Source organism: Phoenix dactylifera, chromosome 16 (genome assembly GCF_051530095.1).
Source record: "Phoenix dactylifera cultivar Ajwa chromosome 16, Ajwa_hap1_PhDact_Kaust_v1.1, whole genome shotgun sequence".
Classification (NCBI taxonomy): domain Eukaryota; kingdom Viridiplantae; phylum Streptophyta; class Magnoliopsida; order Arecales; family Arecaceae; genus Phoenix; species Phoenix dactylifera.
In genome coordinates this window covers 6,018,444-6,030,302 of record NC_143205.1, presented here as the reverse complement: position 1 = coordinate 6,030,302, position 11,859 = coordinate 6,018,444, and the positions used below count along the sequence as shown (strand labels likewise).

Here is an 11,859-nt window from a genome sequence, read left to right as displayed (position 1 = left end):
ACAGCACCCAAAGGTGCCAGCAGATGTATGCCCCAATTTTTCTTATTTTTATTATTATTTATATCTATGTCTTATTTGAGCTGCACTTTATTAAAGATAGCAAGCCCATTACTAAAGTTTGTAGCGTTTCTCACATAGAGAGATTTCATGGCTATAAAAGAAGACTAAATAATTATTCATATCTCAGATATGGTCGCATCAATTTGCCATGCAATATGCGATGGTAGATGAAGATGGAGCTAAAACAAAAGAATAACAGTTCTGCAAATCGAGGCCTCCTCCAGTGATCACAACCCTTCTCTTAGCAGCTGAAGTTTCTAGGTTGAATTCTTGGATGATACATTTTCGAAAAGAAAAATGGACTTGGATAATCATGGTGTCTGTAGAATCCCTCCCCTTCTTTGTAGCAAAAAAGAGAAGAAGAAGGCATGACAGTTTTGAACAGTCCAAATGGCTTCAGGCTTTGGCAAAAATAGAAGAAAGGAAAGGGTATAATCCATGCAAATGAAGAGAAAAGCAGAGCAAAATCTGAAATACCATCATGTTATATTTCACAGAAGGGGCAAACATTAAGGAGGCACCTCTTGTTGATTGTCTCCAGGATGGAGATTGCGTAGTGGAAGATTTGCTCAAAGAAGTGAACCAGCAAAGCTTCAAAGAAAGAATAAATATAATGACATCCCAGTAAAGTAATGGCCTCATTACAGCCCCCCGACAATGGCCTCCAGTGCATCTTTGACATATGGATATTTATATGAGAAACCCAACTCCTTCGCCTTTGCAGGTAGCACTCTTTGCCCTTCCAAAACCTGCAAACGATGCAATTGAAAAATGCATATTTTGATTTGTGAAAGCCGTAACTGATAAAATAAAAATAAGTTAAATTGGACAATACATACAACAGAGGCACCTTCACCGAGGACTGCTTTGATAGCAAAATCTGGTACAGGCAGCCAAGAAGGCCGGCCTATAACTTGGCCCAGTTGATCACACATCTCTGACATCCGAACTGGGTTTGGAGCAGTTCCGTTGATTACACCTGACAAAACAGTAATGCTTACTTTTGAGGCTAAAGCAATTTTTCATATGCACCTATTTGCTATCACTTAGGTGATATCTTTTCCTAATTGACATATGTTAATAAGAATAATAGATATCAAGTTAATCCGTGTCTTTTGTGTTTGAATTGGAGAAGCACAATGCAAATCACAAGCCATTTTGTGACATAAGGATGATTGCTGATTGTGCTAGACATGACAAGCCATACTCATGGACTTCACCTTTAATATGTGCCAAGAAAGACATGTAAATTTCAAGGAGCAAGAGCATCAATTCCGTAGCTCAGCAAATTGCTTTGAAAAAAATGGATACAAATTGATAAAAAATATAAGATCAAATTCACCTCCCTAGAATTGTATAAGGTTTGAGTTGGGTCAAACTTTCTTGACATATTAAATGGTGTTTGACTTTACACAACTTGATGGGTAGGCAGAAGCCGCAGAACTATGTTGGATAACCTGACCCAACTTTGGCCTCCTCCTACTCCCCTCATTTGCCTTCCAATTCTGCAGCCGAGAAACTTGCTTTGAAAACCAAGATGAACAAATTTAAAAAAATTAAAGTATCAAAGTCATCTCCCTGGTCATGTACAATGTTTGCTTTTGGCCAAGATAACTTGATAATTATATATATAATTTGATTTCACAAGGGAATTGAAGAGTAGGTAGAATGATGACAGATTCCTAACCTAACCTTGGCCTCCTCTTCTCCTCCTTTGCTAGGCAAGAAGGGTTGGGATGAACAATTATGGTTGAGTAGGGCTTCCACGTTGGTAGTGGTAATACGAGTCTAGGAAGATAACGGAGTGGAACGGTGAGAGAAGCTTTTAAAAAATAAAAAGCTTTTAATGACGTGAAGGCATGGCGTGGTGGCCAAAGAGAGAAGAAGCTTTAGGTGGGGTGACTACAATGGCAAAGCTAGGATTTTGCATGAGGGGGGAGGAACAGCAAAATTATGAAGCCATAATACCAAAAAAAAAATTTATATACTTTTAATCATTTGCAACACAATTACAACACATGGTAATAAATTAAATTGTGCCTAAATCTTTTTAAAAATAAAAATATCTGGACCTAGATAAGCTTAAAACTGCAGCACCCTTTGATTGATTGGTGCCTTGATTTCTTAAAATGTAACTCCTAGCATATATTAAAAAAGTTAAAAGCAATATATCTTCTCTAAAAGTAATGAAAGATCTCTTCTTAAATAGGTAAAAGGTTGAAGAAGGTAAAGCAAGAGAAAAGAAGAGAAAAATAAAGAAAAAAGGAAAAGAAAATGCTAAAATTTCAAATAAATACAAAAAGAGAGACAGGATAGAGTGCATGCTCACTTGCCCTTGTTTGAAGGATGCAAACAAGGAAGCATGGAGATTGGGATATACTAACTGACTCCCTAATCTTCAACTTAAGCGGACACATGGATGGCCATGATTGAACCTTCAAAGCTATTAAAGTTATTTGAGTTGGCCAAGCAACTCTAGTGCCTATTTAGAAAGAACAATCCAAAATTGTGGAATAATAAGATTTATCACATACACCCTTTATGTCAAGTGATAAGTTATAACCCAGAATTTTGAGTAGGGGGCAAAGAATCTATCTTCTGTAACATGTGGGAAATCCGAAATCCAAGAGGGGGCACTTGCCCCACTTCGTCCCCAGCTTCACTAGTTGGTGATGATGAAAGTGGTAGGTGTTAGGAAGATGAGGGTGGGGTGAGGCGGAGCAGGTTAATGGAGGGTCGGTTGGAGTTTAATTGCCATAATCTGAAGCTGGTAGAGGAGTAGATGGGGATATGAGTTCAGGGAAGTAGATAGTTTAGACACATTTTTAATCAAGAAGCACTTACAAAATGGGTGCAGGTTTGAGATCTTGGGAAGATTCTATAGCTGGTGCTTTACCTAGGTACAAGATTTTGGCTACTATGGGTTGAAGCAATGAGGGTGAAGCAATGGTGGTGAGGTGAGGGCAATCTTCACAAGAAAAGACACAAACAGAGAGAGAGTGAGGTGAGGGTTGATAGGACAACTAATGAAAGAAGAGAATTGGAGAGGAAGTGGGAGGGAGAGTAAGAAAAAAGAACCTTTAGGATCCATTACTAGGGGACTATAAGGTGCTGGACAAACATGAGGGACGCTGTTTGGGCAGGCAAGGAGGCAAACTGATGGTTTGGAAGATGAGATATTCATGCATAGTAAATTATATGTATTATAATAATAAGTATCAAGGTTTGCCATCTTAGTGCTAGACTCCATACTAATGTCGCACTAGCATTATGTTAGTATGGTACAGTACGAAATTTTTTTGGCATACCGAGTATCGGTACGCCACCCGTATCAAGTACCGATACGTAGGTACGCTCTGTACTGCTCGGTTCGGAATGGTACAACGAACTATTATAAGTATAATAACTTTTATTATTATTTAAGAAAGGGCCATAATCGGAGTGGGTTGATGCAAGTACCAACATAGGCAATCAAATTAGGTAGTGTCAACCCAATATGGTAGATGGAAGGCTGTTGTGCTCCGTGCGCGAAGAAGAAGATCCGATCTGTGCTAGATGACCTAATATGAGGAGAGAGGGCGAGCTCGAACGTCATCGGAGCTGATCCAGCCAGAGATAAATAAGTCAGACAGAGCTCTAGGGAATAGCAGGAGATGGAGACCCATAAAGTCAAGTGTAAAGAATATGTCTGTATTTTTCGTGATGGTCATTCATACTTGGTACCCTAGGCCTTCTTTATAGATAAAGAGTCCTAGTCTCGCTAGAGTTGGGCTCTAGAATTCGGAGTTAAGTGGAGAACTATCTCTAGACTTTTCTTATGTGGATCCGCTAATGAATGAGTCCAACTGAAAATGGTCCCCTGCTATGCCATGTGTCATTTCATGATTGGCTAATCTAATTTAGGCCACATCAAGTGCCTCCCACTTCAAGGTCCAAGCCATCTTTTCCTAGCTTAAGCTAAGGAAGTAGATAAATCAGCAAAATTGGTCTAGATTTGATCTATGTTTCATTGTTGATGGGAATTTGGGCTGAATTTTGGAATTTTTGCTAGATTATCCAAGCGGGTTCTCTTGGACTTCTAAAGGACAACTGATCTGTGTGACCGCTCAGCCAGTAACAAAGTGACACGTGTCACCTCGTCTGGTCAAGAAGTCGATCGGGCATGGTTTCTTTGGATGATCTGAGCCGTTAGAGCTTCTATATAAGCGAGGCAATGACCAATGACCAGAGCCTTAGGCTTGTTTACAAAAGTCTCAGTTCCCATTCTAGTTAGCTTTAGCCTCCCAGTAGCTTAGCATTTCTCCTTGATCTGATCTTCCTTTCAGCTTGGCCCTTCCCTTAGGTATTTTCTAGACCCTTTCCTTTTTCATTCTGCTCTTAATTTGCAAGAATGTTTAGCTCTTCAGCCTGAGCTTATTCCTGTAGTTCCGGTTCCTCTTCTCCATCTAGGTCATCTTCAATGGACAAGTCTACTCAGCCTATCCTTCTTAGAGGTCAAGGTGCCGAGCAGTGCACGTTAGGTTAGGGGAACTTGAAGTATTTAGGAAGACCTATCTGTTCCCTCTGGTTTTTCCTTTAGGCTGCCTGAACGTGATGAAAGGGCTGACATTTACTTAGCAAGTCAGCTGTGCTTGTCTAATGAGTGCCTCCTAGCAAGGCTTAGGTTCTCCTTTCACCCCTTCATCTGTCAACTCTTAGATTAGTATAAGTTAGTTCCTGCCTAATTAGACCCAATTAATGGACTATTATAGGGTTTCTTGCATACACCTTTATGTATGGTGTACAAGCTATAATCGAGCTCGTTCAAGCTCTATTCATTTTTAAAGAGCACCCTTTGAAGCAAGGATGGTGGTATTTCTCAGCTTGGAAAGGGGTGCAATTGATCAAACAACACCATTCAGCTACACATAGCTGGAAGGGCTGCATTTTCTTCATGCTAGCTGAACAGCCATGGCAGTTCCGCATGATTTGGGGAACACCAAGGAGCTCTTTAAGTCGGTACCCCAACTTGAGCAAAATAGATTAGAAGATGCTTGAAGAGCTATGCCATACTGAAGTTCCACCTGATAGATGTATGCCCTAAAAGCCAATCTGGCTGACACATTGTTAATTCTAGGGACATAATTTTGTACTTGACTATTTATTATTGAATAAATAAAAGGCATCTTTTTATTCATATTGTTTATGTGTCTATGAATCGTCCAAGAATTAATAAGATGATGATGCGTATTCTTAAGAGTTAAGAATTTGAGCCATGCATCATTGATTAATTTCTGAATGCTCCTGATCAATGGATCATCACAAGGATGGTGATCGATCCGATCAGTGCACACATTGCTTTCCTTATGGATGGACAAGACTCGAGTCCACAGTGTGGCGACACTGAAGTAATAGTGCAGGTGCTTGTTAGAGAACAAGGGTACTGAGCGTGACCAAGACAAGAAGTCACTTGGATGTCTATCCACTCGTCAGTGACTTGCTTGATGTTGCAGTAGTATGACTGGTCCTTTGACCTGCGATGCTTCGGCTACTCACAGTGAGGTTATTGTAGTTTGACTGCATATATACATGGTCTCTAGCCATATGGGTCCATGCAGTGTAGATTGGCTGCAGTAGGTTCACTGTAGGAGTAGGATATGCATCTACAAGGAATCTATCGACCTTGATAGATAAGGAGAGATCCTATGTGATTTATAAGACTGAGTTCGTAAGACCTCGGCCGGGGCAGATTGCACAGTGGAGAAAGAGTTCTCCGCTCTCGAACTTAAGTCGAATAAATCTTGACATATGACAGACGAAGGGGTTTGACGAGTTATCCATGACCTCCGTCCTGTAGGGATCCATGATAGAAGGACTGTATCACATGATAACTGCACCTAGAGGTTCATCATTCTATTCTACTGGGTAGCCACTACATGCTGCTAGGTGTCACTGGTGGATGGTGAGACTCACAGGGATTATCTCGATGATCGATTAACCCTAATGAGTAGAGTTGGAATCGTTCCGATCCATTGAAAGGAGTTTTCAATGATATTGTGATAAGAGATCACAATATATCTCACTACCAGTCAGAGTAGAACCTATGGGGTCACACACACTAGAGGCATTTTGACCGATCCGATGGTTGAATCGTGATTAGGAATCACAAGTAATCAATTCGATTGATAATAAGTTGAAGAAGGAACAAAGGAAATTAATTAATTGGACTTGAAACAAGAGTCCTACTTGGAGTAGGATTCCTAGAGTCCTAATTGGATTAGGACTGAAAATCCTACTTGGAGTAGGATTCCTACAATCCTAATTAGATTAGGAGTTTTGAATTAAAATTGGATTCCTACTTGGAGTAGAATTCCTAGAGTCCTAATCGGATTAGGACTTCGGATTCAAATTAGAGTCCTAATTGGATTAGGACTAAAATTAAATAAGTCCTAATTGGATTAGGATCTCCTAAGCCCTAATTAATCATCAACCTAATGAATCAAGATGACTCCTAATTGGGTTAGGATTGAAGAGTTCAAATTAAGTCATGGTTCATTCAACTTCTAATTGGATTAGGACTTGTATAAAACCCAAATTGGTTAAACCTTGGACTAAGCCTAATTACATTAGGACTTAGCCACTAGAAGACCTCCTAATCCTCCTTAGAGGAGGACTAGGGTTAGCCAAGAGGGAGGGGCGCACGCCCCTCCTCTTTTCCCTTGTTGGTGCGGCAACACAAGAGGGGCCGGCGCCCCTCTTGGAAAACAATCAAGGGCTCCTAACTTGTAGGAGCCCTTCATGCTTAAAAGGGGATGTGGGCGGCACCCTAGGGCAGATGATTCAAGCCCTCTTCCTTCTCCACCCGTGAGCCCCCTCTCCTCCTCTTGTTTCAGCCGCAAGCAAAGGGAAAAGCCAAGAGGAGTCTTGGCGGCATCCTCTTCCTCCTTTCCTTCTTCCAACGCAGGCAAAGGAAAAAGGGCTGCAAGGCTTGGTGATCTTCTTCCATGGTTGCTCCTTCTTCCTCCTCCCAAGTACAATCAAGGGTTGATTAAAAGGAAGGACATCAGCCACCAAATTTTCTCTGCAAGGAAGCTAGCACCCCGGGGAGAAAAAGAAGCTTGGATCGGTTTTCTGCTTCGTGTGGATACCCGTAGAGGCCGGGCACTTGAACAGCTTCAAGCGAACCTTCATCCAAAACCACGATCATTAGTTTGCGGTGATCATCTACCCGCACAAGGTGAAGATCTGATCTTCTAATGTTATTTAAAAGTTTTTAATCCTTATCTATCTACGAACGGTTTTTAAACCACGTTCATGCGATGAACGGTTGATCCCGTGCATGCCTCTTCCGCTGCATCTGAAATTTTTTTAATTTTCTGCGGCATGGGCGGGTTCCCAACACCACCTGTCCAAGAATTTATGGCTGAGCAAACTCTAGTAAATGCCAATTTAAGCAGAGCATGGCTTGAGGGCAAATTCTAGCCATTCTTGTAATTGTTTAGTCTCGGTTTCCTACTGAGCTATTTTACTTAATTAGATTTTCTTTCTGCAAACATGGTTATCAACATGGCACTGTTCAAACAAGCTAGTAAGCGTAAGAGGCCTAGCGAGAATAGCAAGAGTGCTCCTCTTGTGAAGAAGTTAGTAGTTCCGGTCCCCTTCAAGGTCCGCACTGAGGGGACACCTTGGGCAAAGGAGCAGCCCAAGGTGCAAATAGTGTTTTCTCCCCCTCATGCCCACACTCCGGAAGTTGAACTTTTCCATCCTGAGTGGTCTATAAGAACCATGGACTCAGCTTTCCATAGCAGCCAAGTCGGCCAAGAATTAGCTCGAGGGATTCTTCTCCCAGTATACCAAGCCAAGTTGTTGGGATGCACTTCCAGCATGTTGCTCAGCCAACCTTCAAGGAGGCCATCAAGGTAAGCTTTCTATCCTATAATACTTTAAAAGAATTTTATTTGTTGCATACCGTTGACTCACTACTCCATCTTTCAGAACGTCCACCTTTGGATGGCCACTCATGACCACATCTTTATGCTATCCAAGGACTTGGAGAACATGGAGCTCTAGAGGGACCAGCTGAAGCAACAGGTCAGCGGGCTTGAGGCCGAGCTGAAGGAGCATGATCATTCAGACAGGCGCCGGGTAAAACTGGGAGCAGCCAAGCAAGAAGCCGCAAAGGCAAACGAGGAGGCAGCTCAAGCTGTGGAGGATTCCAAAGCCTCTAAACAGCATGAGGTAGACTTGGTCGCCCATAGCTTTGAGGCCTACGAGGGCTTCAAATTCTGAAAATGACAAGTGGAGAAGCTCATCCTTGAGGCTGATTTGAGCGGTCTCAATCCTTATGGAGTAGAAGATGGCATTGGGCAAGACCTCTAGCCATCCTCGAGCTGCTTTCCGGCGAAGATAAGGCACTGCTAGTCTGGCTGAATGCCCTCCTTGAAGGGTTTTAGCATGTTATAATGCGCAGCGGAAGCTAGGAATTTTAAAAATTTCTTAATAAAGTCCCTATGCATGAAACCCTTTTAAGCCTAGATCACCTTAATGATTACAATCAAATGATATAAAATAAATGCAGAATTAGTAGAATACCTCAAACGCTAATCCAAAGTGTACAATCTCCACGAGGCGTCCAAGTGTCCGCCCTCCAATGGTGATCCACACGAAAACTTGATCAAGACTTTAGCTCCAAAGACTTTTGATCCTTAATGCAGAATTCTTCTAAAGAACTCTAATGGCTTGCTTTCCTTCCTTTCTATTTTCCTTTAGCCTTCTAAAATCACTTCTAATCCTTTTGTCCTAAAGAAGACCACCTTGTCTTGGCTTAGGACACACTAGAAGCAATGCTAGAAAGAAAGAAACTAATGTAAGAAAGAAAGAAGAGAGGAGTGGGGTGGAATTGGAATGATGAAACCCATGGAGTGCTAACCTATTTATAATAGGTGTAGGGATGCATCTCCAAGGGATGCATCCCATCCACACATCCTCTCATGAAAGGGCATCATCTAAAAGGTCATATCAAATAAGAGGAGGTGCAGATCAAGTGAGGAGGTGTATCAAATGATATGTCCTTTCATGTGGTGCCATATTTTGACCAAGTCAACATCACATGCTAATCACATGTCCATCACGCCTCACCTCTTGATCTTTCATGATGATGATCCAAGGGCTCCAATGCAAGGCGCCATTTACTTGACCCATCATGTCTTCATCCAATGGTGGGATTAAGATCCAATGGTCAATTATGATAGCCATCCTCTAACCCAATCCAATTGGGTTAAACCAACTCTCCATTATGTCTTCATCCAACGGTAGATCAAGATCTAACGGTCTAGATTGAATGATTTATTAAATCTAATCCAATTAGACTCAAACCAAGCCAATTAGGTGCCAACTCTTGGCTAACCCATATTAGAAGATGATCTAATCAAATTAGATCAATTAAGAATCAGATTCGAATCCAATTCGAATCAAGAGCTAAGGGTTTGCAACACCTGCTAGAATGTCTATCTTGCAAACATGATCTAATCCAATTAGACCCTTAATAAATTTTCTTGTGTGTGACCCATTGGGTTCCATACTTAGCCAGCAATAGGTGTGAGTGCAAGCTGACCTAACTTGATTAGAACTCTTCTAATCGATTTAAGTCCAAACTGTGCGAACCCAAACTTAACAATTAGAATCCTTTCTAATTGGTGATCGAATTAAACTCTTTAATTCGATCAAACCTATAAGACAAGATTGACGTCTAGCAACGTGTCATGTCTACCCGAAAAATATAGAATTTGGTAGAAATACCAAAAATACCCTTCAGTGGCAAGTTACCGTGCAATTCAATCCTTTAATCAAACTGCATCCCAAATATGTATATGAGTATGAATATATGTCAAACTCAATTTCATATTCATATTTTTCTCAATCTTTTAATGATAATTCAAATAATGAAACATAAGAAACTCTTTCTAATTTTCATTCTGCTTTGATCAAAGGCTTCCTGAATTATCATATGATTAGAATAAATAGGATGCTATCTTCTCTTACTAGAAGTGATTAATTCCTTGTTGACCTACTCATAATCTTCGTACACAATTCACCATATCCAGAAGACCTCGTACATAACTTATTGTCATGAATGAGTGTAAACCAAAATATGGGTTCATGTGCACAAGATACCATGGTGATCTCAGGTCATAGAATCAGTTGCACAACTCCCACTAAGAGAATCATCTTTTGACATGTAAGTAAGACTTCATAAGATTTCTCTTTGTAGGTCAATTCAGTGAACTCATTCCTCTAATGAGCACCCACATCTTTGTATTAGTGTCTCCACACAAATGATTGTGAGATCAATCATCCTCTGCATCGAGCATACATAAGACATGCCAGTCTTTCCGGTAATCATTGATCCCCGACTCAATGTACCAATGACTGGGAATATTTAAGATTAGAATTTTAGGATTTTAAGTCTCACTAGTATGATCTCATCATAGTCTTAAAACCATTGCCCTAATCTAAGGAGTTTATCATAAATATAATCAACAGCATATGATAAAACATAACGCCTTTATTCATATTTAAATGTCATGTACATGATTTGGACAAATCAAAAGAAAAAACCTTTCGCAATACATATTGCGATTGGCTTGTAGGGCATCTACTCTTTCAATCTCCCACTTGCACTAAAGCCAATCGCTCTTATATTTTATCCCCATACAATCGAGGTGGCGATCGAACTGCTGTTGTGGTAGAGCTTTAGTGAACGGGTCTGCTAAGTTGTTCTTTGTGTCTACTCGTTCAATGACTATGTCTTGTCTCTCGACGATCTCTCGAACGAGGTGGAAGCGTCTTAGAATGTGCTTGAATTTGTGATGAGATCTTGGTTCCTTTGCTTGAGCAACAGCTCCAGTGTTGTCACAATAAACTGAAACTGGTCTAGCAATCTCAGAAACTACTCCCAACTCAGCGATGAACTTCTTCATCCAGACAGCTTCCTTAGCGGCTTCACTTACAGCGATGTATTCTGCCTCAGTAGTTGAGTCAGCTACAGTTTGCTGCTTGGAACTCTTCCAGCTCACTGCACCACCATTTAGGGTAAAGACATACCCTGAAGTGGACTTGCTATCATCTGGATCTGATTGAAAACTAGAATCAGAAAATCCTTCTAGTTTCAACTCAGATCCTCCATAAACTAGAAAAATATCTTTAGTCCTTCTTAAGTACTTAAGAATATTTTTCACAGCTATCCAATGATTTTCTCCTGGATCAGCCTGGAATCTGCTTGTTATGCCTAAGGCATAAGCAACATCAGGCCTAGTACATAGCATAGCATACATAATTGATCCTACTGCCGAAGCATAGGAAATAGAATTCATTCTATTCCTCTCTTCAGATGTCTTAGGAGACATCTTCTTAGAGAGACGTATGCCATGACTCATAGGTAAGTAACCTCTTTTACTTCCTTCCATGCTGAATCTTTTTAGCACACGATCTATGTACTTAGACTGGGACAAGCCTAGCATCCTTTTAGATCTATCCCTATAGATCTTTATACCAAGTATATAGGATGCTTCTTCCAAGTCTTTCATGGAAAAGCTTTTTGATAGCCAAGTCTTGACCGATTGTAACATTGGAATATCATTTCCAATGATTAGTATGTCATCTACATACAATATTAAGAAGACAACGGCACTCTCACTAGTCTTCTTGTACACATATGGTTCATCCACATTTTTGATAAAATCAAACTCTTTGACTGTTGTATCAAAACGGATGTTCCAACTCCTCGATGCTTGCTTTAATCCATAAATGGATCTCTTAAGC

The 11,859-nt window shown here is 40.6% G+C and overlaps 1 protein-coding gene across 10 annotated transcripts in view; it reads right to left on the bottom strand.

The window, feature by feature from the left end:
- Nucleotides 1–11,859, bottom strand: part of SULA (NAD(P)-binding Rossmann-fold superfamily protein) — a 125,121-nt gene that overhangs the window by 6,179 nt on the left and 107,083 nt on the right. For 7 of the 10 annotated variants that reach the window (XR_015973882.2, XM_039118822.3, XM_088712173.2 and 4 more), the window contains 2 exons: nt 900–1,039; nt 46–809 (listed from right to left, as the gene is read on the bottom strand). Coding sequence is in view for 7 of the 10 variants with exons in the window: in XM_039118822.3 (XP_038974750.1) it covers nt 702–809; nt 900–1,039 (248 nt within the window). In the remaining 3 variants the exon portion in view is untranslated. Of the gene's footprint in view, nt 1–45; nt 810–899; nt 1,040–11,859 lie in introns of those variants that run through there. The other 3 variants (XR_016398684.1, XM_089927777.1, XR_016398685.1) reach the window with 2 other exon arrangements.